This window comes from Thalassophryne amazonica, chromosome 11 (genome assembly GCF_902500255.1).
Source record: "Thalassophryne amazonica chromosome 11, fThaAma1.1, whole genome shotgun sequence".
Classification (NCBI taxonomy): Eukaryota; Metazoa; Chordata; class Actinopteri; order Batrachoidiformes; family Batrachoididae; genus Thalassophryne; species Thalassophryne amazonica.
In genome coordinates this window covers 34,679,809-34,701,535 of record NC_047113.1, presented here as the reverse complement: position 1 = coordinate 34,701,535, position 21,727 = coordinate 34,679,809, and the positions used below count along the sequence as shown (strand labels likewise).

At 39.6% G+C, this 21,727-nt stretch overlaps 2 protein-coding genes across 5 annotated transcripts in view; one reads left to right on the top strand and one right to left on the bottom strand.

Moving 5' to 3' along the window:
- Positions 1 to 1,153: 1,153 nt before the first annotated feature.
- On the top strand, positions 1,154 to 19,923 carry LOC117519932 (myozenin-2). Of its 4 annotated transcripts, none has more exons than XM_034181221.1 (6): positions 1,154 to 1,299; positions 6,629 to 6,713; positions 10,096 to 10,259; positions 11,350 to 11,488; positions 11,938 to 12,121; positions 19,017 to 19,923. In XM_034181221.1, the coding sequence occupies exons 2-6, from the start codon at positions 6,638 to 6,640 to the stop codon at positions 19,198 to 19,200; spliced, it is 747 nt and encodes a 248-aa protein (XP_034037112.1). In that variant the 5' UTR covers positions 1,154 to 1,299; positions 6,629 to 6,637; the 3' UTR covers positions 19,201 to 19,923. The 4 variants fall into 4 exon arrangements, with proteins under 4 accessions (XP_034037112.1, XP_034037113.1, XP_034037114.1 ...); XM_034181222.1 differs by having other exon boundaries at positions 1,154 to 1,306; positions 6,632 to 6,713; XM_034181223.1 differs by lacking the exon at positions 1,154 to 1,299 and adding an exon at positions 1,720 to 1,834 and having other exon boundaries at positions 6,632 to 6,713.
- The window catches only part of rbm22 (RNA binding motif protein 22), a 25,594-nt gene continuing 23,431 nt past the window's right edge, over positions 19,565 to 21,727 (bottom strand). Inside the window, exons 10-11 of the mRNA XM_034181219.1 lie at positions 20,416 to 20,544; positions 19,565 to 20,226 (exon numbers count right to left, since the gene is read on the bottom strand). Of these exons, the coding sequence (XP_034037110.1) occupies positions 20,072 to 20,226; positions 20,416 to 20,544 (284 nt within the window). The 3' untranslated portion in view covers positions 19,565 to 20,071. The remainder of the gene's footprint in view (positions 20,227 to 20,415; positions 20,545 to 21,727) is intronic.

The following is a 21,727-nucleotide window of genomic DNA, read 5'->3' as shown; positions in this document are numbered from 1 at the left end:
GAACACTGGCACCAGTGGACCTCATGGTCTACACAGGTCTTAACTCTTCTTCTCATCACAGAGCTCCACTATACAGATGGCTTCTCAAGTTGACATCTCATGACAGCGTGACTTCATCTTCGGCTTTCTTCGGGGTGCTACCCCAGCAGATAAAGATGAAAACACATACCATCTGCTACATAAGTGATGACTGAGTGTGCACTCATAGCTTTTCTCCAAATATGGAATTTGAAATAAATATTGTGTATTAATGAAGAATAAACAACATAGAACACAGAGTAGTAGCAAAGGCAAGATGAAATGTCACAGCCTTGAGACTTCAGTGAGCCTCCCAGGCAATTACTTCACCAAAAGCTTCATTACCTGAATGCTCATTTATGTCATTATAAATGACTCACATCTACTGGTGAATAGGGGAGTTGATTTGATAGGCTGTACAATCAAGAAGATACATGATTTTGTTTGCTATTCTGCTAAAATGAACTCCAGAGATTTACAGCTGCCAGAAAAATATCGGAAGCATTTGCTCCCCCAAGTAGCTATGAGGCAAATTTAGAGGGTCTGATCCATACATCAGCTATAATAAATTGTTTTTCACATATTTGTAATGAACTGTTGAATAATTTGTTGGTTTTAGCCGTGTGGTAAGAAGGATGGATTCAGTAAGGCTTTGGCTTGAGCTGGGACCATTTTGATCAGGAGTATAATGGTGGATTTCAGTTTTAATGGCACTCAAGTTAATCACATTTTGTTGTTGATTTTATTTTGTTTTTATACCTTTTGTTCATAACATGAATAATATAGTCACTGTGAGCATGTTGAAAACATGTATAATATGACACCTTTCATGTCTGTGTACATCCATGTGCCCGCATGCTGAATATTTTTCTATAGCACAACATGGACTTTATAACAGTAGTTGCAATGTTCTTTGTAGGAATGTGTGTTTATATGTATCGGGTGTGGGGATTTGATGCTCGTGTGACAGTTGCAGTCTGGACAGCACCTGTCATTATGCACAAACACACAGGAGATCAGATTTTTATTATAGAAGGAGCCCAGAGGGCACAGACGTGAATCTTTATATTTGCCACTTCCCCCTAGTTACCCATTTATAACGCTCCCTCCATCCATCCTTAGCCTCTTGGGCCTGCTAAAATAATCCAGTGAGGTCAGCACCCGAGGCATCCTGGGGTGATTTTGTACAGACTGTTCCTTCTCTGCTGAGGAGTGACCGAGTGGAGCGTGGAAGTGTCCCTGCTCAGAGAAGCACCCGTCACACAGACAGGCAGGCAGGCACAGACAGGTAAGAAATCATGGGTGGGGAGCGCAGCCGCGATGACTACAAAACAAATATGAATTTGTGCAGCTTTTTTATTGACACGCCAGGAAGTTAATTAAAAAGCAACACAATCCTGCTGTGTGATTTTTTTTTTCTTTTTTTTTAATTTTTATTTATTTATTTGTGATGCAAACATTTCATTTTGAACAAAAACATGCAATTTAAGGGATTGCTTTGTTCCTTGAAGTTAGATATATGATGAGAAAAATTCTGAGACAGAACAAACGATGTAAAAAATTCTCAGTAAACATGAAGATATATAGATATACTGGTAATGAAGATTTTTTTTTTAAAGTATATTAATAAAACATAAGCCATCTGTACAGACAACCTAAACTCTTTTCCTTTTACTTTACAGTAGTTACAAGTGATATTAATAGCAGAAACAAAGAGAATGGACACCCACACTGGGGTTATTAGTGCCTGCATCACCTGTCAGAGGAGGAACGTGAAGAGTCTGACTTTTCTCCAAATCTTATTATAATATCTAAGGTGGGAATGAGGTAAAAGTATAGATGTGGTACTATGCTGTCATCACAGAATTTAAAACATGTTCAGAAAAAATAGAAATGGTTCAATTTTGTAGCGTGCCAATCCCTGTGGGATACAGGCTCAATTAAAGCCCAAGGCAAAATGACCATTTTCTGCATAAAAATTCCAAACGAACACACCTATACAAATAATTTTGGGGGAGGAACAATGTCAATCACCAATATTGTGCCCTTGCTAAATTAAAAGAAAAGTGATTGGACAGTTTTTGAGAGATTTGGGTCCAAATACCTAAAGTGACTGTTTTCAGTATAAGAATGGCCATTTCCAAATGAACACATATATGAATATAACTTTTTGACGTGAAATATGTCAAGGACCCATATTACCCCCTTGACAAATTAGAAAAAGGTTATCAGAGAGTTTCTGAGAAAATTGCCTTTAAGTGCTCAAAATGGCTATTTTCGGGGAAAAATGGCCACCATTTCCAAATTAACGACTCTATGAATATGATTTTTAGACCAGAACAATGCCAAAAGGCCATATTATGCCCTTGCCAAATTAGAAAAAAAAAAAAAATAGCTTTCAAGATATCGCAATAAACGGATGCCAATGACTATGACGGACGCCACATCATGACATAGGATTAGCAACCTGACGGACAGTAACCCAAACAAATTACAGACATAAAATGTGGTCCAGACACAATTGTTGTACTCTTTGATAAATTTACATGAAATCATCAATTTTCTGCTCAATTTTCTTTATATAAATCAGGGGAAGGATACATGAACATTTCCAAGTCACTGATTATGTCTTGGACTTAATTAATTGCAATCATTAAGAAAAACAGTGTAGTACTGGTTAGTAAATCTGTCTGGAGGAAGTTCTGAAAAACTAAGTCACCATGCAAGAAGCAGACAAGTGAGGGAAGCTATCAAGTCATCCATTACAATTCGTAATAACTGGTAGGCTTCAGTGGCTGCGATTGGAAAAACCGTTCATAGTGCAGCTTTTATCTGTTGCATTGCCAGTCACAGCTCCATGTGGAGCAGAGAAGAATTGTAATTCAGGAAAACAGATCAAATTTTGGCTTGCATATGCCTTCTGGCAAACTGTAGCTAAAAGTACTATGTTCCACACCACCATGAAGCCATGACTGACAACACACACACACACACACACACACACACACACACACACACACACGCACACACACACACACACACACTCATCTTCAAGGTCTAACCTTACTAGCACCCCCAAGCAAGCACACAGGCAACAGTGGTAAGGAAAACCTCCCTCTGATGATAATGAGGAAAAAACCTCAAGCAGACCAGACCCGGAGGGGTGGCCCACTACTTAAGACATTCTAGCAGTTACAAGGTTTTTACAAAATTTACAAGAATTTCTTTACAAATGGAAGATACAGAAACAGGAAAAAAAAAAAAACACAAGAGCAACAAAAACAGAGTAATGGATTGAAATTAAAAAGAAGTCCATCTTGGGTCTTTAGTTTCTGTGCCTCCAGGTGGTTGAATATGTAGGTCTTGAATAGGTAGGGCTGTCTGGGGCCAGTCTGACACCCTGGTGTGCAGGGCCAGCATCCATTAAAGGTCTCCTCAGTGATTTGGACAGAGAGAAAAAGAGCAGAATCAGTTGCCCAGAATTAACTGTATATAATTTATGATTTCACCAGCAGTAAATCAACAGGAAAGTAGAGAGATTACTAAGGTGGTCTCCAGCAGCTAGCCCTGAGCTTCACTAACAGACCCAGAATTTAGATGTAGTGAGGCTGAGACCTGTTCCCCTGCTAATAATATGAATTAAAAGAACAGGAGATACTACACCAGTATGCTAATAATATGAGGAAGAATATATGCATCTTTCGACTGGGACTTGAATGTACCTATGGAATTTGACTGTTTTATCTCTGTGGGAACATCATTCCACAAGACAGGTGCACAATAAGAAGGCTTTGTGGCCTGCTGACTTTGTGTTAGCTTTAGGGAAACAAATTAGTCCTGTGTCCTGAGAACGCAGAGTGCGGGCTTGTATGTAGGGTGTAATTAGGTCAGCTAGGTAGGGAGGCACTAGTCCATGAATAATTTTATAAGATAGTAACAGAAGCTTATAATCAGACTTCACCGTGACAAGATGCCAATGAAGGGAGGCCAAAATTGTCTTGGTGGCTTCCCTCACTATTCTCACTGTTAAACAGTCAGTTTTTGAGAAATGCTGACTCCAGACATTTACCGTACAGTGCCATAATGTTTGTATTTTTTTAATGACTGATGTAAATGAAGTCCAACACATATTCAGTGACCTGGAAATATTCATGTATCCATCCCCTGAATTTCATTGAATGCTTTCAATGAAAAAATACAACAGTATTTTTTCATTGAAAGCATTTTATTGTTGTTCAGTAACGTTGGACATTCTAAAATATTCTGATGATGCAAAATTCACTCATTTCATATTGTGACATATCTCTGTGGCTTCTGGTGGAATTTCATTGCCAGACTTCCCGCTTATGAGACCTATACTGTAAAAGGTAGGACAAAGGGAGAAAATCCCAATAGCCAACCTACTTGGAACATATTTCAGTTAGGAATGCACCATGTTACATTATTAAATTTTAGGAATGGGGGTAAAACCTTTTTCTCAATGTCTAACAAAATGAAAGAAAGTAATTCAAGGAAAAATTTTTTGAATGAAATTTGAAACACCATCAAACTGTCAACTCTTCTTTAACCCAAGAATCCTCTTTTGACAAAATGTCATTGTAATCTCTCCAACACTTTGTGGCTAACAGTAAACACAAACAGGTAAAAAAGGCAATCACATGACCTCCAGCTGGTCGAGGCTGAATACGCCGGGAATTTTGTGTTTTTCTCGCCATACTTCTCCACTAACATCACCACTGGCAAGTATATATTTCACTTAGATTTGGTTAAAACTTCACTTGTTTGTTGTATGTGATTGGATATGTAAGAAAGAGTTTCATCAAGACTAGTGTTTTATTCATTCATTCAATCATTTTCTATACCCGCTTCCTCCAAACAAGGGGTCACAGGGGGCTAGAGCCAGTGGTGGGCGCAGTTCTGATAATCCGATAACGGACTAATTATATTCCAATAAATTTTTGTCGGTTTTTGACAGTTAATGTGGTAATCAAAGCTGAACAGCTACAAACTCCTAGAAAATTTAAAATCAGTTGCACACCTACCTGTTGTTTTGTAGCAAATGTGTAGTTCCATCCTCTGCAAACAGAGGAGAACTGCTTCTAGAAGAAACTGCTCTATCCTCTGCAGGCAAAGAAAACCTGGTCACATTAAAAAAAACAAAATAATAATAATAATAATAATAATAATAATAATAATAATAATAATAATAATAATAATAAAACTCATTTCTTTTAACCCCATAGTGATACATGAGCAATATTACCCATGTCATCCAGAGGCATACATTTTTAACTTATGGTTCAAATTTTAACCAAACTAATTTCAGACAGGTTATTTACATTAACGTCACGTCTGAAGTTTTATAAACTGAAAATATCAGATATATGTTTTAGTTTTAAAGTAATGCTCTAATTTTTAAGGTTTTAGTGTGGACATGCTGTGTCCAGGTGCATTATGGGTATAGGGTAATCTCAGTACGTTCACGACATGAGAAATGCATTTGAGACACTCTGATCAGGCTCCATGGACAACAGCATTAAACTCTAGTGGCCTAGAGTCTTGGCCTAACTTAGAAGTCATTAAATTTTGGTAATGATCCGGAACACGATCCGGATCCAGTAATTTTTTTAAGGATTGTTTATCATTGCAGGATAGGGCCAATTTCAACATTTTTGCATCCAACTTCATGAAGACGGGTCACAAAGGCTGAACAAAAATTAAGTTACAACACAATAATAATTTAGCATTTGTTTCTCCTCATTGAATAAACTTATTAGAAAATAAAAAATCTTGTGTAGTTCATGCAGTTTCTCTTTATAAATACATTTGCTGAAGATCTAAGGGTTTAACCACTGAATCTGAAACATGACGGTAGATGCGTGAAACGACGTGGAATAGGTCTCTTTGCCAAAGGGTATTCCATGTGACGTCAGTGACCCTATGGCCTTGGCGGAGGTTTGCGCTCTCTGAGTGCTTCTAGTTTATTCTGTTTTTTTCTTGATATTTCCACCACACCAGAGGTACTTTTTCCTTACCTGTGTTACCTACATGCTTGCTCATTGCGATAGGTAAGGTTAGATCTTACCCTTGTGAAGCACCTTGGGGCAACCTATGTTGTGATTTGGGGCTATATAAATAAATTAAATTGAAACTGAATTAAATGTTTCAGATTGACTGATTTTTTGAGAAATTAATCAAAATGCTGCAGGGTAAAAATCCTAATCAACACTAAAACATAAGAAGCACTAACCATAAGAGGTTGTTCATCTTGTTACCGGGTATCATTCCATCATGTTTCAAGGATATTGTCTGATATGTCAAAAATACCAACGCCAGCTACATAAATGGAAGTTATCTCAATTCCACATTCAGATCCCAATCCACTAAAATATAATGGTCCATCCTCTTAAAAATGATGATCATTGCACCAGGCTTCTTGGAATTTGGGTAAATAAATAATACATTGGCAGAAATCAGCTAGCTTTGAATTTATAAGATGCAGGTGTAAACATAACATCATCCACTGAGGTAATGATATATTATGTGGTAATTGCATCTTAAGAAAACTTTAATTTAAACAAATTATAATGTGTATGAAAACTCATTCCATCAGAGGAACATGATGATGACGGCAGCACCACATGACATCACCAAAGAGAGGATGCTGCATGCTAAGACTACAGGGGTCAGAGGAGGTAAGTATAGTAAAATGTCACATTGATTGATTGGTTGGTTGGTTATTGGCCGACACATAACACTCAGTGTAGTGCAGACTCACAAATCATCCTGGGATTGTGATAGTGCATGGCTTGAAAATGTAACATTGAAAATGTTGTAATGTGGGGTAAATTGTTGGATTTAAATGGTGCAGATCAGGGGTGCTGTTGTGTAAAAGTAGGTGACAGTGGACAAGTGGGTACAATATCAAGACAGACCGTTCTCTGAGCAGAAGCTGATCCTCCTCAGCAACATGAAATCCGTAAAAAGAATGTCACACTCTTCAGCAGAAGATATTTTTCAGATGTTAAAATAAACATATATGCTTTTTGGAAGTAATCTAAACAATCAGGTAATAGGAGTACAACATTCAGGTCAATTTGTTAATATTTGGGTACACTTGTACTAGTAGAGGACCTAGCTGAGATGTGTGTGCACATCATTTAGTAGAAAATAACTCAACTGTTCTAGATTAATATGACCCCAATGAACAACTTGGGATATGTGCCAAAATCTCTATCTGGGTCTAACAGCCTGGAAATGACCACACCCTTTTTGTCCCAAGTGTTACTTCAAATACAGTTGTATTTTCTATACTGGAGTAGCTATAGATTTCCCAAGGTATTCAAAATGTTCAGAATGACCAGTACATGTTTGGGAGGGTAATAGAAAAGTCTAAAAATTTCAATTATGATATTTTAAGAGAAAATGGCTAAAATAAGTGGGTCAACTTATTACTGTACATCGAAAGAAAATGAACATTTGCCAAATATAATGATTTTTTTGTTGTTTTCAGTCAAATTGTCATCAGTGGAATATTCATTTAAAGTGAAAAATACAAAACAAAACTTGTTTCTTTAGCAGACAGCAGCAATATCTAGAGATCTTAAATGTTTTAAAGATGATCATGGAAATTTCCCAGCAGCCAATAATACAACTTTACATTACTGTTTCTTTTTCAAAACATGTAAACACAACAAAATCCAGATATGAAGATTATGCTCACTCAGTGTTTGGGTTTCTGCAGAAATCACCTCTCTTGCATTTGCAGTACTTTCAGCAATGAATCCCAGCTACTCGAAAAATAAAATACAGCTATATTTGAAGTAACATTCTGGACGAAAAAGGGTGTGGTCATTTTCAGGCTGTTCATCCCGGTTAGAGATTTTGACAAATCTCAAGTTGTTCACTGGGGTCATATTAGTTTAGAACAGTTGAGTTATCCTCTCCTAAATGATGTGCATGCATTTCTCAGTTCGGTCCTAGACAATGTATCAGCAGATATAAAATTGTCAATAATACATATTTTGCCAACTTTTTTAATCTTCGGAGTCCATGGACTTGCCAGCTCATCCCACATCAATGTTTCTTGTTTCTGGACCCCTAAGGGTTAAAAAAAATCAAACTGATTTCTTCAATTTTGGAATAAGGACCACTGCTGCCACAGCTACTTTGAAGTTATTTTCTTAGTTACTTTTTACAGTTACTTCATGAGCAGCTGCGAACAACTTTTTGGCAGCTGCTGAAGGTAACTACTGTAATGAAGTAACTACTTATAGTAATCTAACGGTTATTTTTAAGACTGAGTAATCAGCAAAGTAACTTTTAGTTACTTTGCTGATTACTCAAGCTTAAGAGTAACTAAGTTAAATTACTAGTTACCTTATTAGTTACATTACTTATTAGATACAAGTTGTCGGCAGCTGCTAATATGTAACTATATAAAGTAACTTTAAAGGTAACTAATAAAGTAACTTTTCAAAGTAACTGTTGCAACACTGATGGGGACAGATATCGGGGCCACAAATCTGCAAAAGCATTCCACCCTTACACACAAACCCCATGATTGCCGGAGTTGTTGATTTTTCCCAAAAAGAACAAGGGACCATTCTGTTCCACTTTGTGTTTTCTGGCTCTATCTGCCACCAAGGCTTTGAAAAAAAATTGCTTAAACTAAGCAAAAAGAGACTTATTTTTCACAGGCTGATCAAAGGCCGGCTCAGGGTTCTCTGTGCACTTATCAGGGGGAAGAAAGAAGACCATCTGCTCTGACAGGGGCCTTTCATCCATAGATCCTATTTTTATGCCCAGTTACCCGTGCAACCCCAGACCACAACAAACATTACACACCCCTTGACATCATCTCCAGGCTATTTCAGACTGTGACATGAGCAGAGACCCTGACCGAAAGCTATGTGGATTCCAGCTTAGTGATGCTGCAGAAGGGTCGCCTTCCTATCAGTGTGCCTCAGCTGTTTAAAGCTGACAGGAAGATGAGAAAACACTTTCTAATTTACAGAGCATCTTTGTTTAACTGTTGGCTTCATTCTTTAGTCGAAGTTCCTGGAAGTTGCTGAACTGAATGTAAGGCAATAATCAAAGGTGGATTCATGCACAGGCTTTCTTGGGCAGACACCAGGGGCCCCACGTTTTCCTTTATGGGGTGGGGGGGTAATCATGAATATTAACACCACCATATTGCTTGATTGGAGCTGATGTACCTCAGGACACTAATTTTTTTTTTTTTGTTTTTGTCGTTTATTAAAACTTTGAAATCATGTATATCTTCTTGTTTTTTTTTTTGTTGTTGTTGTTTTTGGTTTACATTTAAAATGGTAAAAAGTTCTGTTTACATTATTTTAATTAGCCACTGTTCTCCCATGGTAGAATTTAGGACTGAGAGACAAGAGTAGCAAAAGGGTCCCATTGTACCCATGAATGTACCCATTCTATACCACATGGGTACATCCTGGCTGGACAAACTGATCAGGCAGGCTGGCTCCATGGTTGGCATGAAACTGGACTCTCTAGTGATGGTGGCAGAGAACACTGGACAAACAGATGGACATTATAGACGATGTCAGTCACCCTCTGCACACAGTCATCAGCAACCAGAGGAGCCTCTTCAGCCACAGACTGCTCTTTCGCAAGTGCAGGACCAACACACTGAAAAACTCCTTTGTCCCTCAGGCCATCAGACTGGACAACTCCTCACTCAGGGGGAGGAGTAACAGGAAGACAGGACAGGAATGAGAGAAACAGTAGTAGCCAGTAAACCAGTAGGGACCAGTATTTCTGGTATTTATATTTGTGTATTTGTACTTATATTTGCAAATTATTTTTTTTTAGTTTCACTTTTGATGCTCTGTGTGCTTCTTACCCTGTGTGCTGCTATACAATGCTGCTGGAACCTCAATTTCCCCAAGGGAGTCTTCCCAAGGGATCAATAAATTTCTATTTAATCTAATCTACATTATCTATACCCAATTTATCAACCCTTGGCAGGACAGCAGTCCTTTCTGAACATATACAGGAATATTACATTTAATACTTTGATGCTTCTCTACCATCCCATGGCAGAAGGTCTGAACCTGGGGAAGAAGATCAGCGTTCCAAAGGATCTGATGATGGAGGAGCTCAACCTTCCATCTAATCGAGGCTCTCGCATGTTTCAGGAGAGACAGAAGAGGGCTGACAGGTTCACCGTGGAGAACACCGCCAATGGTCCTTTTTACAACCTCCATGTAAGGAACTGATGATGCCTCAAGACCGTTTACCTTCTCTGTCATTATGATAAAAGAAAAGAATATGGATTACAAACAAATCTGGTTTAAAATGTAATCAACCTAGGAAATTAGGAGCAGGTGTGGTCAAAGTTAATGCAGCTTGAAATAAGCTTGTCAGTTTCTTTAATTTCCAAAGCCATTAGACCTTAGTGGACAGCAAGACTACCGCTGCTTTTTAAATAAATGATAATGGCTTATCATTTCTAATTTTTGATTTCTTTTCAGAGGTCTTCTTAATTTTATAAGCAAAATGGGCTGCAACTACTCAGGTTCTAACTTCTTACTTTGATTGATTGATTCATTTGGCAACCATCGTGTTGACATGTACAAAGTAATACTATTGATGGGAAGTCATAAGATTTTGTCAAAATCAATTCCATTGTTGATTTTGCTTTTTGGCATGATTCTTCACCAGTTTTTTTTTTCCAATTTCCAGAGTGGGAAAAATGAGAGCCCCTGCAGGTTTTCAGCATCAATGCAGCTATTCTGCTTGTTGCTGATGCAGATGTCAGATACATCATGTTGTAAGAAAAACATGCCAGCACTGACGTTTGGTTTGATGCCAACGATTCCAATGGATTGAAAAGTTTGGAACCAGTTCTCGAGTCCCTCCCAGAGGCGACACACCAACAAATTGATGTTTTTTGTTGTTGTTTGTTTTTTTTGGGGGGGGGGGGGTGATTGCTAGTTTTGTTGTTTGTTTGTAATTAAAGATTACTTCATGGAATGGTACAGGGTTTGATTTTTGTTGACGTCGACATTTTTAAATTTGACTTGCAATTGCGGGTGACTTAAAATTTCTATGGAACCCTAAAATAAATAAACTCAGACATCACCTTGCGTATATCCAAATCTTAAGCAGCATTGTAAAGCATTTGAGGGTCTGCTGTAGATGGGAAAGCAGTTCACTACAATGCACTTACAACAATGAAGATAACTGGCAGTTATCACAGAGAACCAGTGACAATAAAACACATATACAAACAGTTATCAATGCACTATTGTGGTTGTTGTGAAGACAGTGAAGTCACATTTGTGTATCTCCTAGGATCAAGTACAGGCCAGTTTCCCTCAACAGATTACACCAGATGGAGGAAAGGAAAACCCTGTACCTGGAAAGCACAGCCTGGTCATGAACCTGCAGAAGACCATAGCAAAGAAGGGCAGTCCTGACATCATCGCTCCCGGTAAACACAAACACTGAACAAACAAAGCCACAGCATCTTCACAGCCATTCCACCTGCTGCAACAATCGCTATAATCTGCTTTCCAATAGGATTTAGTATGTTGCAAATTTTACCAAGCGAGTGCCGAGTGACAGCTTCCAGGGTGTACATCTCGTCTTTGCAGATTGTTGTTGTGTATGTGGACTGACAGAAGGCATCACTTAGAGTGTAACTGACAGTGAACGGCAGCTTCACAATGAGGTCTAATTATGACATGTCATATGCCTGGCAAGACTGACAGAGATTTATATGCATATTAGTAGACCTGTTTGTGCTGCACGAGGGCTTGTGTTTACCAAATAGATTTTTCTTGCTTTCCAAAAATCAAAGGATTACAAGACATTGAGCAAATATGGCAGCAGATTTCATCAGCAGAGCTTCTTTTTTATATATAACTAATTTTCCATCAGGATATTCTGGCCCTCTGAAGGAGATTCCTCACGAGAAATTCAATACAACAGTAATCCCCAAATCCTACTGTTCCCCTTGGAGTGAAGCTTTGGGTGGCAACGAAGAGCTCCTAAATACCATCAATACCCAGCTGGCCCAACCTCCACATATGGCACAGCCAGCCAGCTACAGGTGCTTTAACAGGTAAGAATCACAAACACCCAGACACACATACACAGATACATACAGGGTGAACACAAAAACACTCCTTGGTTTCAAATATTTATAATATCAAAAGTCACATGAATAATTTTACAATTTTGGTATCTACAGTTGCAGGAACTCACGTTTTTTGTTTCTTTTGCAGATTCTTCTTCAAAATTGTAAAATTATTCATGTCGCTTTTGATATTATACATATACTCAACAAAAATATTAACGCAACACTTTTGGTTTTGCTCCCATTTTGTATGAGATGAACTCAAAGATCTAAAACTTTTTCCACATACACAATATCACCATTTCCCTCAAATATTGTTCACAAACCAGTTTAAATCTGTGATAGTGAGCACTTCTCCTTTGCTGAGATAATCCATCCCACCTCACAGGTGTGCCATATCAAGATGCTGATTAGACACCATGATTAGTGCACAGGTGTGCCTTAGACTGCCCACAATAAAAGGCCACTCCGAAAGGTGCAGTTTTGTTTTATTGGGGGGGGGGGGGGATACCAGTCAGTATCTGGTGTGACCACCATTTGCCTCATGCAGTGCAACACATCTCCTTTGCATAGAGTTGATCAGGTTGTCAATTGTGGCCTGTGGAATGTTGGTCCACTCCTCTTCAATGGCTGTGCGAAGTTGCGACGACGAACTGGAGTCAGGTCGAGACCCCGATGAGGACGACGAGCATGCAGATGAGCTTCCCTGAGACGGTTTCTGAGTTTGTGCAGAAATTCTTTGGTTATGCAAACCGATTGTTCCAGCAGCTGTCCGAGTGGCTGGTCTCAGACGATCTTGGAGGTGAACATGCTGGATGTGGAGGTCCTGGGCTGGTGTGGTTACACGTGGTCTGTGGTTGTGAGGCTGGTTGGATGTACTGCCAAATTCTCTGAAACGCCTTTGGAGACGGCTTATGGTAGAGAAATGAACATTCAATACATGAGCAACAGCTCTGGTTGACATTCCTGCTGTCAGCATGCCAATTGCACAGTCCCTCAAATCTTGCGACATCTGTGGTATTGTGCTGTGTGATAAAACTGCACCTTTCAGAGTGGCCTTTTATTGTGGGCAGTCTAAGGCACACCTGTGCACTAATCATGGTGTCTAATCAGCATCTTGATATGGCACACCTGTGAGGTGGGATGGATTATCTCAGCAAAGGAGAAGTGCTCACTATCACAGATTTAAACTGGTTTGTGAACAATATTTGAGGGAAATGGTGATATTGTGTATGTGGAAAAAGTTTTAGATCTTTGAGTTAATCTCATACAAAATGGGAGCAAAACCAAAAGTGTTGCGTTTATATTTTTGTTGAGTGTATTTGAAACCAAGAAGTGTTTTTGTTCACCCTACACATACACACACTTTTTGGAGTATAAATCATTGTTTTATTTTTTTACTACAGTAGTTTGGGAGGCTCTGCGATATACTCAGTCTCACTCACTTATCCAGGATCAGGTCACAGGGGCAAGAGCTCCAGCAGGGGACCCCAGACTTCCCTTTCCCAGCCCAAATTGACCTCCTCTGACTGGGGGATCCTGAGGTGTTCCCAGGCCAGTGTGGAGATATAATCTCTCCACCTAGTCCTGGGTCTTCCCCGATGTCTCCTCCCAGATGGACATGCCTGGACCACCTCCCTAGGGAGGCACTCAGGGGGCATCCTTATTACAACCCCTGGCAAAAACTATGGAATCACCGGCCTCGGAGGATGTTCATTCAGTTGTTTAATTTTGTAGAAAAAAAAGCAGATCACAGACATGACACAAAACTAAAGTCATTTCAAATGGCAACTTTCTGGCTTTAAGAAACACTATAATCAAGAAAAAAAAATGTGGCAGTCACTAATGGTTACTTTTTTAGACCAAGCAGAGGGAAAAAAATATGGACTCACTCAATTCTGCGGAATAAATTATGGAATCACCCTGTAAATTTTCATCCCCAAAACTAACACCTGCATCAAATCAGATCTGCTCGTTAGTCTGCATCTAAAAAGGAGTGATCACACCTTGGAGAGCTGTTGCACCAAGTGGACTGACATGAATCATGGCTCCAACACGAGAGATGTCAATTGAAACAAAGGAGAGGATTATCAAACTATTAAAAGAGAGTAAATCATCACGCAATGTTGCAAAAGATGTTGGTTGTTCACAGTCAGCTGTGTCTAAACTGTGGACCAAATACAAACAACATGGGAAGGTTGTTAAAGGCAAACATACTGGTAGACCAAGGAAGACAAAGTGTCAAGACAGAAAACTTAAAGCAATATGTCTCAAAAATCGAAAATGCACAATAAAACAAATGAGGAACGAATGGGAGGAAACTGGAGTCAACGTCTGTGACCGAACTGTAAGAAACCGCCTAAAGGAAATGGGATTTACATACAGAAAAACTAACCGAAAGCCATCATTAACACCTAAACAGAAGAAAACAAGGTTACAATGGGCTAAGGAAAAGCAATCGTGGACTGTGGATGACTGGATGAAAGTCATATTCGGTGATGAATCTCAAATCTGCATTGGGCAAGGTGATGATGTTGGAACTTTTGTTTGGTGCCGTTCCAATGAGATTTATAAAGATGACTGCCTGAAGAGAACATGTAAATTTCCACAGTCATTGATGATATGGGGCTGCATGTCAGGTAAAGGCACTGGGGAGATGGCTGTCATTACATCATCAATAAATGCACAAGTTTACCGTGATATTTTGGACACTTTTCTTATCCCATCATTTGAAAGGATGTTTGGGGATGATGAAATCATTTTTCAAGATGATAATGCATCTTGCCATAGAGCAAAAACTGTGAAAACATTCCTTGCAAAGAGACATATAGGGTCAATGTCATGGCCTGCAAATAGTCTGGATCTTAATCCAATTGAAAATCTTTGGTGGAAGTTGAAGAAAATGGTCCATGACAAGGCTCCAACCTGCAAAGCTGATCTGGCAACAGCAATCAGAGAAAGTTGGAGCCAGATTGATGAAAAGTACTGTTTGTCACTCATTAAGTCCATGCCTCAGAGACTGCAAGCTGTTATAAAAGCCAGAGGTGGTGCAACAAAATACTAGTGATGTGTTGGAGCGTTCTTTTGTTTTTCATGATTCCATAATTTCCTCAGAATTGAGTGATTCCATATTTTTTTCCCTCTGCTTGGTCTAAAAAAGTAACCGTTACTGACTGCCACAAATTTTTTTTTTCCCTGATTTCTTATAGTGTTTCTTAAAGCCAGAAAGTTGCCATTTGAAATTACTTTAGTTTTGTGTCATGTCTGTGATCCGCTTTTTTTTTTCTACAAAATTGAACAACTGAATGAACATCCTCCGAGGCCGGTGATTCCATAATTTTTGCCAAGGGTTGTAGATGCCCGAATCACCTCAGCTGGCTCCTTTCAACGCGAAGGAGCAGCAGCTCTACTCCGAGCTCCCCACGGATGACTGAGCTTCTCACCCTATCTATAAGGGAGGCACCAATCACTCTCCTGAGGAAGCCCATTTCAGCCACTTGTACCCGCGATCTAGTTCTTTTGGTCATGACCCAACCCTCATGACCATAGGTGAGAGTAAGAACAAAGATTGACCATTAGATCGAGAGCTTCACCTTTTGGCTCAGCTCCCTTTTCATCACAACAGTACAGCAGCATGAATGCTGCCCCTGCAGCACCGATTCTCCTGCCAATCTCACACTCCACTGTACCCTCACTCGTGAACAAGACCTCGAGGTACTTGAACTCCTTTCTTGGGGGAAGACCGCATTCTCTACTCAGAGGAGGCAATCCATCGGTTTCCTGCTGAGGACCATGGCCTCAGATATAGAGGTGCTGATCCTCATCCCAGCTACTTCACACTCGGCGAACCGATCCAGGGAGTGCTGGAGGTCACAGGTCAATGAAGCCAACAGGACCACATCATCTGCAAACAGCAGTGACGAGACCCTGAGCCCACCAAACTGGAACCTGCGGGAGTATGGAGTGAGGGGGTCCCTTCTCAGGGCCATCCAATCTCTGTATTCACAAAGCGAGAGGTGTTTTCGGGTGCTCAGCAGTAAGTCCGACTGCGATATACTCCAGTGTAAATAATATACCAAAAAAAAAATCACTCACAAAGCACTTATAAAAAAAAAAGTTAGCCCTTTTGGCTTCTCATTTGGGGTCACCACTGCAGATCTGAGTCTACATGTTGATTTGGCACAAGTTTCACACCAGATGCCAGCAACTCAACATATTACATGGAGAATGAGCAGGGGTGGTCTTGAACGGGGAACTGATTCCTCTGGAAACACATGCACTGGCCACCACACTGTCTCAATAGCACAAGAATACATACCAATGGTAAACGTACACAGTAATGCACAGAAATCCCAAATTGAAGAGCTGATAATATAGAAAAACAGACAGGACTTATAGTTTTTCATCCTCCACAAGACCCACTTGACAGCTGTGTCTTATACTCTAAAAAACACGGGACACACACGTACACACACCCTAACAGACTAAGCTACTATTGTACAACTAGTTTAAGTGGAAGGCAGCATCGTAAGATGCAACAAACTTGAAATAAACATGAATCTGATCTCCTGTTATCTACCACAATAATTTCTTCTCGGCCCCAATCCATGTTTCCAGCTGAGAAACATAACCCAATCTCTGGCTCACACCTCCTCAGACCACGGCTGTGTAATGGCTATTTTAACCCTGGTCCTCAAAAGATGATCTACTGCCCAATCTGTGTTTCACCACCCCCATCAGACAGACTGTGCAAGAAAAGTAATCACCTCACTCAACAGATTACATAAGGGCCGGGAGGTGGTGTGCAGAACAAAAACTAAGATCTCACACATGGAGAAAGACCCAAGACTTCAGACTTGACACAACTAGGACTGCAAAACAGTTTCCACTCCCCCTATAGACGGTACTGTTTACACTTCTAAAATACTTGTCATCTTAATATTTTGTCACAACAGCAGACTGCAAAAATGGATGAACCCAGACAATTTGGAAAACCAGTCATTGAAGTTAAAATTATGCATGTTAAGCTTATTACAAAATATACAATTTGGTTCTGTAAAAGGCTGTTTTCCACATAAAGCAAGAAAGGCAACTTGAATAACATTTTAAAATCTCCAAATAAGGAACATTAAAAGCACAAATTTTCACAGAACTGTTCATACTGGGTTACCCCTGGAACACAAAATATTTAAGGGAAAAAAAGGAGTAGAGCCAAAGTTTTAAAACTATTAACAGTTGATTGGCTAATTTGATGCTTTTTAGCAGGCATGAGGTTTTAGGTTCATATAAAATGAACACTGTCATTTAAACAACAGAAGTGAAAGAAAATGTCATCAGCTCATAGGGCTGCCATGTTGAGGGCAAGTCCAAATCAGGAGAATGGTGTAGGGTACAGAACATTTTTGAAAGATTAAAAAAATACAATTGTCTGTTTTAAAGCATTATTCCCATATTTTTGGCAGGCCAGCAAATAAAGGATTAACTGAGTGTGAGGTCTGTAGGGGAAAATATCAAACCAGTGTCGACAATGCTAGCAAGGTCCATGTGAAAAACAGAAGTCTGACGTTCTCGTACAGACCGAGCAGGTAAGGTTAATAATCCATTTATTATATGGCTATTATATATATATATATATATATATATATATATATATATATATATATATATATATATAAATAAAAACACATGAACTATGGTATTACCAGAATATTAAAGCTGCTGATGGTTTTGGGCTCGTAGTCAGACCTGTTCGCTTCACCTCCATAAAGAACTTGCTAACAGATGGTCCAGTCGTTAGCTGGCAAGGTTTCAATCTTTTTTTTCCGATGCCATTTAGATAGTTATGGAGTATGTTAATGTCCAACTTGGTTTTTCTAATCGTGTTTTAGTTTTTTGGTTGGTAACAAAGTTTCAATCTGTTCTTGACTGTTCGGAGCTGCATTTTCATCTTGTTGGTCATTTCATTTTGCATGTCCACTTCAAGCTTGTTTACCGTTAATTCCTCTATTTCCTTTGTTCACATTTTGTTTTATTTCATGCCATGAAAATTGTAAACAAAGTCACAAATCTGAAACGTGATCCGGACTGATTGTCATGGTAACGGTCTGACATGGGAAAATATTAGACTGGAAATCAGCCAGAGCGTACCGTAGCCCCACAGCCATATAATAAAAGGCTGTAATAAATCTGTACTTTCAACATATCTGAATCATCCTCCTAACCAGCTGCCAACTCTAGTAGGCGGTTAGTTAAAATGGCAAATGCATTGAATGTGCAAGTACCATATTTTCCAGAGTATAAGTTGCGTTTTTTTGTTTTTTTTTTTTGGTTTTCTTTTACTAGGTTGGGAGCCCCTGCGACCTATACACCGGTTTGTTTTTAATAATAGTAACTGTAATGCCTACTTGTATAGAACTTACCCAAAAATGAAAGCACTAAAAAAATAAAATGCAATAATTAAAGAATAAATGGCAGTAATAAAAAAAAAATACACAATGCACAAAAATCCCAAATTAAAAAGCTCATAACACAGAAAAATGTGCAAGGTTTTTTCCCGCTTCAAGAGGCATTTTTTGACTGGTGTGACTTGTACTCTGGAAAACATGGTATACATGAGTTAACTGTAGGCACCGAGCGCCCTCCTAATTAGAACTAATGTTCAGTGCAGCTGCACAGGTGGAATAAACCCTATTCACCACACTCCCTGGTTCAGTCATACTGAAATGTAACATCTATACCAGACTGTCACTTGTCAGTAATGTTGTCCCTCCTTTATGGGAAGGAGTATGAGCCATGCACTACTAATAGTCATAAAAAAAATAAAGTGTCTTTCAACCCTAACAGTCAGTTTGCTTACTCAGGTCTCCTCTTTGTTTCTCAGATCTCCAATGCCATTTGGGGGCATCGTGACCAGCAAAAGAGCGATTCCGGTGATTGGCTTTGAGCCGATGGAATCCCACAACCTGCCTGGCATCGCTGTGGGCCGCATGTGTCGACATTCAAACTTCAACAGAGCACCCAAGGGATGGGGAATTGATTACAGCCCTGAATCTAATGAACTATAAAAAAAGGAATAATAAAGACTGAAGCATTGACCTATGCGCGCACCTCTCCTTGCGCAAATATGACCCCTCTGTTAATCAGCGGGCACAGCAGGAGAGGGTTTAAAAGAAAGAAAAAAAAACTGCATGATGTGTTGTGGTTTTCTAATGCAGAGTGGTTTGACTAGCTGAAGCAAACTCACAGTATTTAACAGATCATTAACATCCTGAGAGAACAACCTAAGGCTGTTAAGCCTTTAGAGTATGCAATCCCATCAACACCTCCACCTTCTTTCCACCTCTTTATTTTCAGAGTCTCTGCTTGCAGGATAGGTCTCCTTTGTAATAACGCATGGTTGATTGATGAATAATTTCCACTCTGATGTTATTAATGACAAAAATGATTTGTTTAATGACAAGTGAAAACTTTCAAAGAAAGTCTTAACATGAGAAGTTATTATGCAGAAGATATTAAGGTTGTGGAAACTTAAAAAAAAAAAATAAATACCTGAACATAATGGTTTAAAATGGTCTTCAGAATGACATTATGGTACTACATAAAATAAGATAAATGCAGGTTTCACTTTGCTTACACAAGTGAATATATACAATGGCATTCTAACAACCAGTTACTGTGTTGGTGTTATAAATGCTCAGTAGTGAGTCACCTTTCCAGCCAAAGGTGGCACCTGTTGAGTTCATTTACAGCAATGCATGTGGCAAAATAAATCAGGTGTTTTCCTGGGACATAGTTGTGGTTTGTATGCAGTTCATTTCTACCTGAAGTAGCCTGCAGGCTTCAGTTGTACCTAAAGCATCTGAAGGTAAAGCACCTTATCAGCGCCGGCCTCAGTGAAAGAATGAAAAATACACTTTGATTTCAACCTAACCATGCCTAATCGCCATGGCGTGCGCCGTGTGCAGCATGAGCACCCATACGCTGGGGATCCTGTGAAGGGTAGTGGATTTGTCCTGGAGGTCTCATGGTCATTGGAGGGGGCATAGGTGGGGCCATGTGGCTCATGGGGTGAAACATCGGAGGGCCGAAACCTGAAGGGAAAGAACACCAAAGAGTACCACATTAAAATAACGTAGTACCGATGATAACAGATCACAGTTTCTATGTCTACACCACAATGGTTCAGATTTTCAGGTGTATTATCTTAGCTGTGCTTTTATTTGACTTTAATGTTTAATTCAGAGGGATGTCATGGACTAGAGGTTGGTTATGAATTTTACCTGGGGGAGGTGGATTAATGCCTGGAGGTGGGGGCATCGCAATGTTCATGACAGCAGGCGATGTACTTGGGTCCAGGTTGAAGTAGTTTGCAGGAGCCTCTTCATCTAGGGCTGGTGGTGGGGGCACAGCTGTGACACAGGAAGAAACAAGCAGTGACACTTATCAGTCACAATTTGACTGTTTTTTCCCCCCCATTCTATTCTTATGGGGGGGGGGGGGGGGCACAGCCACCACACTTAATTTACTGGCCACACTAAAGAAATCTAACACATTTTTGTAACTGCCAATATAACAAATTATTGCTAATGAAGTATCAGTTAATCCTCAACTCCACATAAAATATCCAGGGGAGCTCTGAGGCCTGTTTCACACTAGTAAGAGGAGGTGATTGTCTAGTGGTTAAGGTGTTGGGCTCGAGTCCAGAAGATCATGGGTTCAAATCCTCGCCTGAATGGAAAATCACTAAGGGTCCTTGGGCAAGGCCTTTAATCCCCTATTGCCCCTGGTGTGTAGTGAGCGCCTTGTATGGCAGCACCCTGACATCGGGGTGAATGTGAGGCATAATTGTAAAGCACTTTGAGTGTCTGATGCAAATGGAAAAGTGCTATATAAAGGCCCAGTCAAACGGCACTTAACGAAGGGTGACGAAGCCCTGACAAAACAAGAAATCTGGACTTTTGTTGACTTTCGTTGGCATCGTTTAACCTTCATGCAGCTTCGTTCCTGCAGCTGGCACTTCGTCAGGATTTTTAAACTGTTAAAAATTTGAACGAAGTGCAACGAAAACCTCAATTCGTCTGTGTCTCTTTTTGCTGCCGTAATTGATGTTTTTTTTAATCGTTTGTGCAGTTTTTGTAACATTATTGTTTAATTTGACTTCGTTGGAGCAGCTGAATGTTTTCACACAGTGCAGAAGCTGGTTTGTGAGCGCTGAGGCTGCTGCTGCTTCATGTACCATCGGAAATTACAGGGGAAACTCAGCCTGCTTGCTTGGATTTTTTTTTTTTTTTTAATCTCTGTGTGTGTGTGGGGGGGGGGGGCAGCTTCAATGGGCTCAGGCACATTACATAGGCCAGAATTAATCTTTTGTGTGGATATAATTAATTATTTTGCCACAAGCAACTGTTGAATTTGAAACAACAAAAAAGTTGCGTAATTTCCGACGGTACTTGAATGCAGCATCAGCGGCAGCAGGAGCTGCTGCGTGCGCTTATTATTTTGTATTAAATATAACAATATGAGTGTAGGAATGACAATCCAGTCCTTCTGTACATGTGGCAACAGGCAGATGAATCAAAATGATGATATAAA

Bases quoted from the DNA above. Each gene is read 5' to 3' on its own strand.
- LOC117519932 (XM_034181220.1), top strand. From the start codon at position 4,677: ATGACCTCCAGCTGGTCGAGGCTGAATACGCCGGGAATTTTGTGTTTT. The intron at 4,758-6,631 runs GCAAGTATATAT...TCATTCCATCAG, and splicing joins CTCCACTAACATCACCACTG to AGGAACATGATGATGACGGC. The intron at 10,260-11,349 runs GTAAGGAACTGA...TGTATCTCCTAG, and splicing joins GTCCTTTTTACAACCTCCAT to GATCAAGTACAGGCCAGTTT.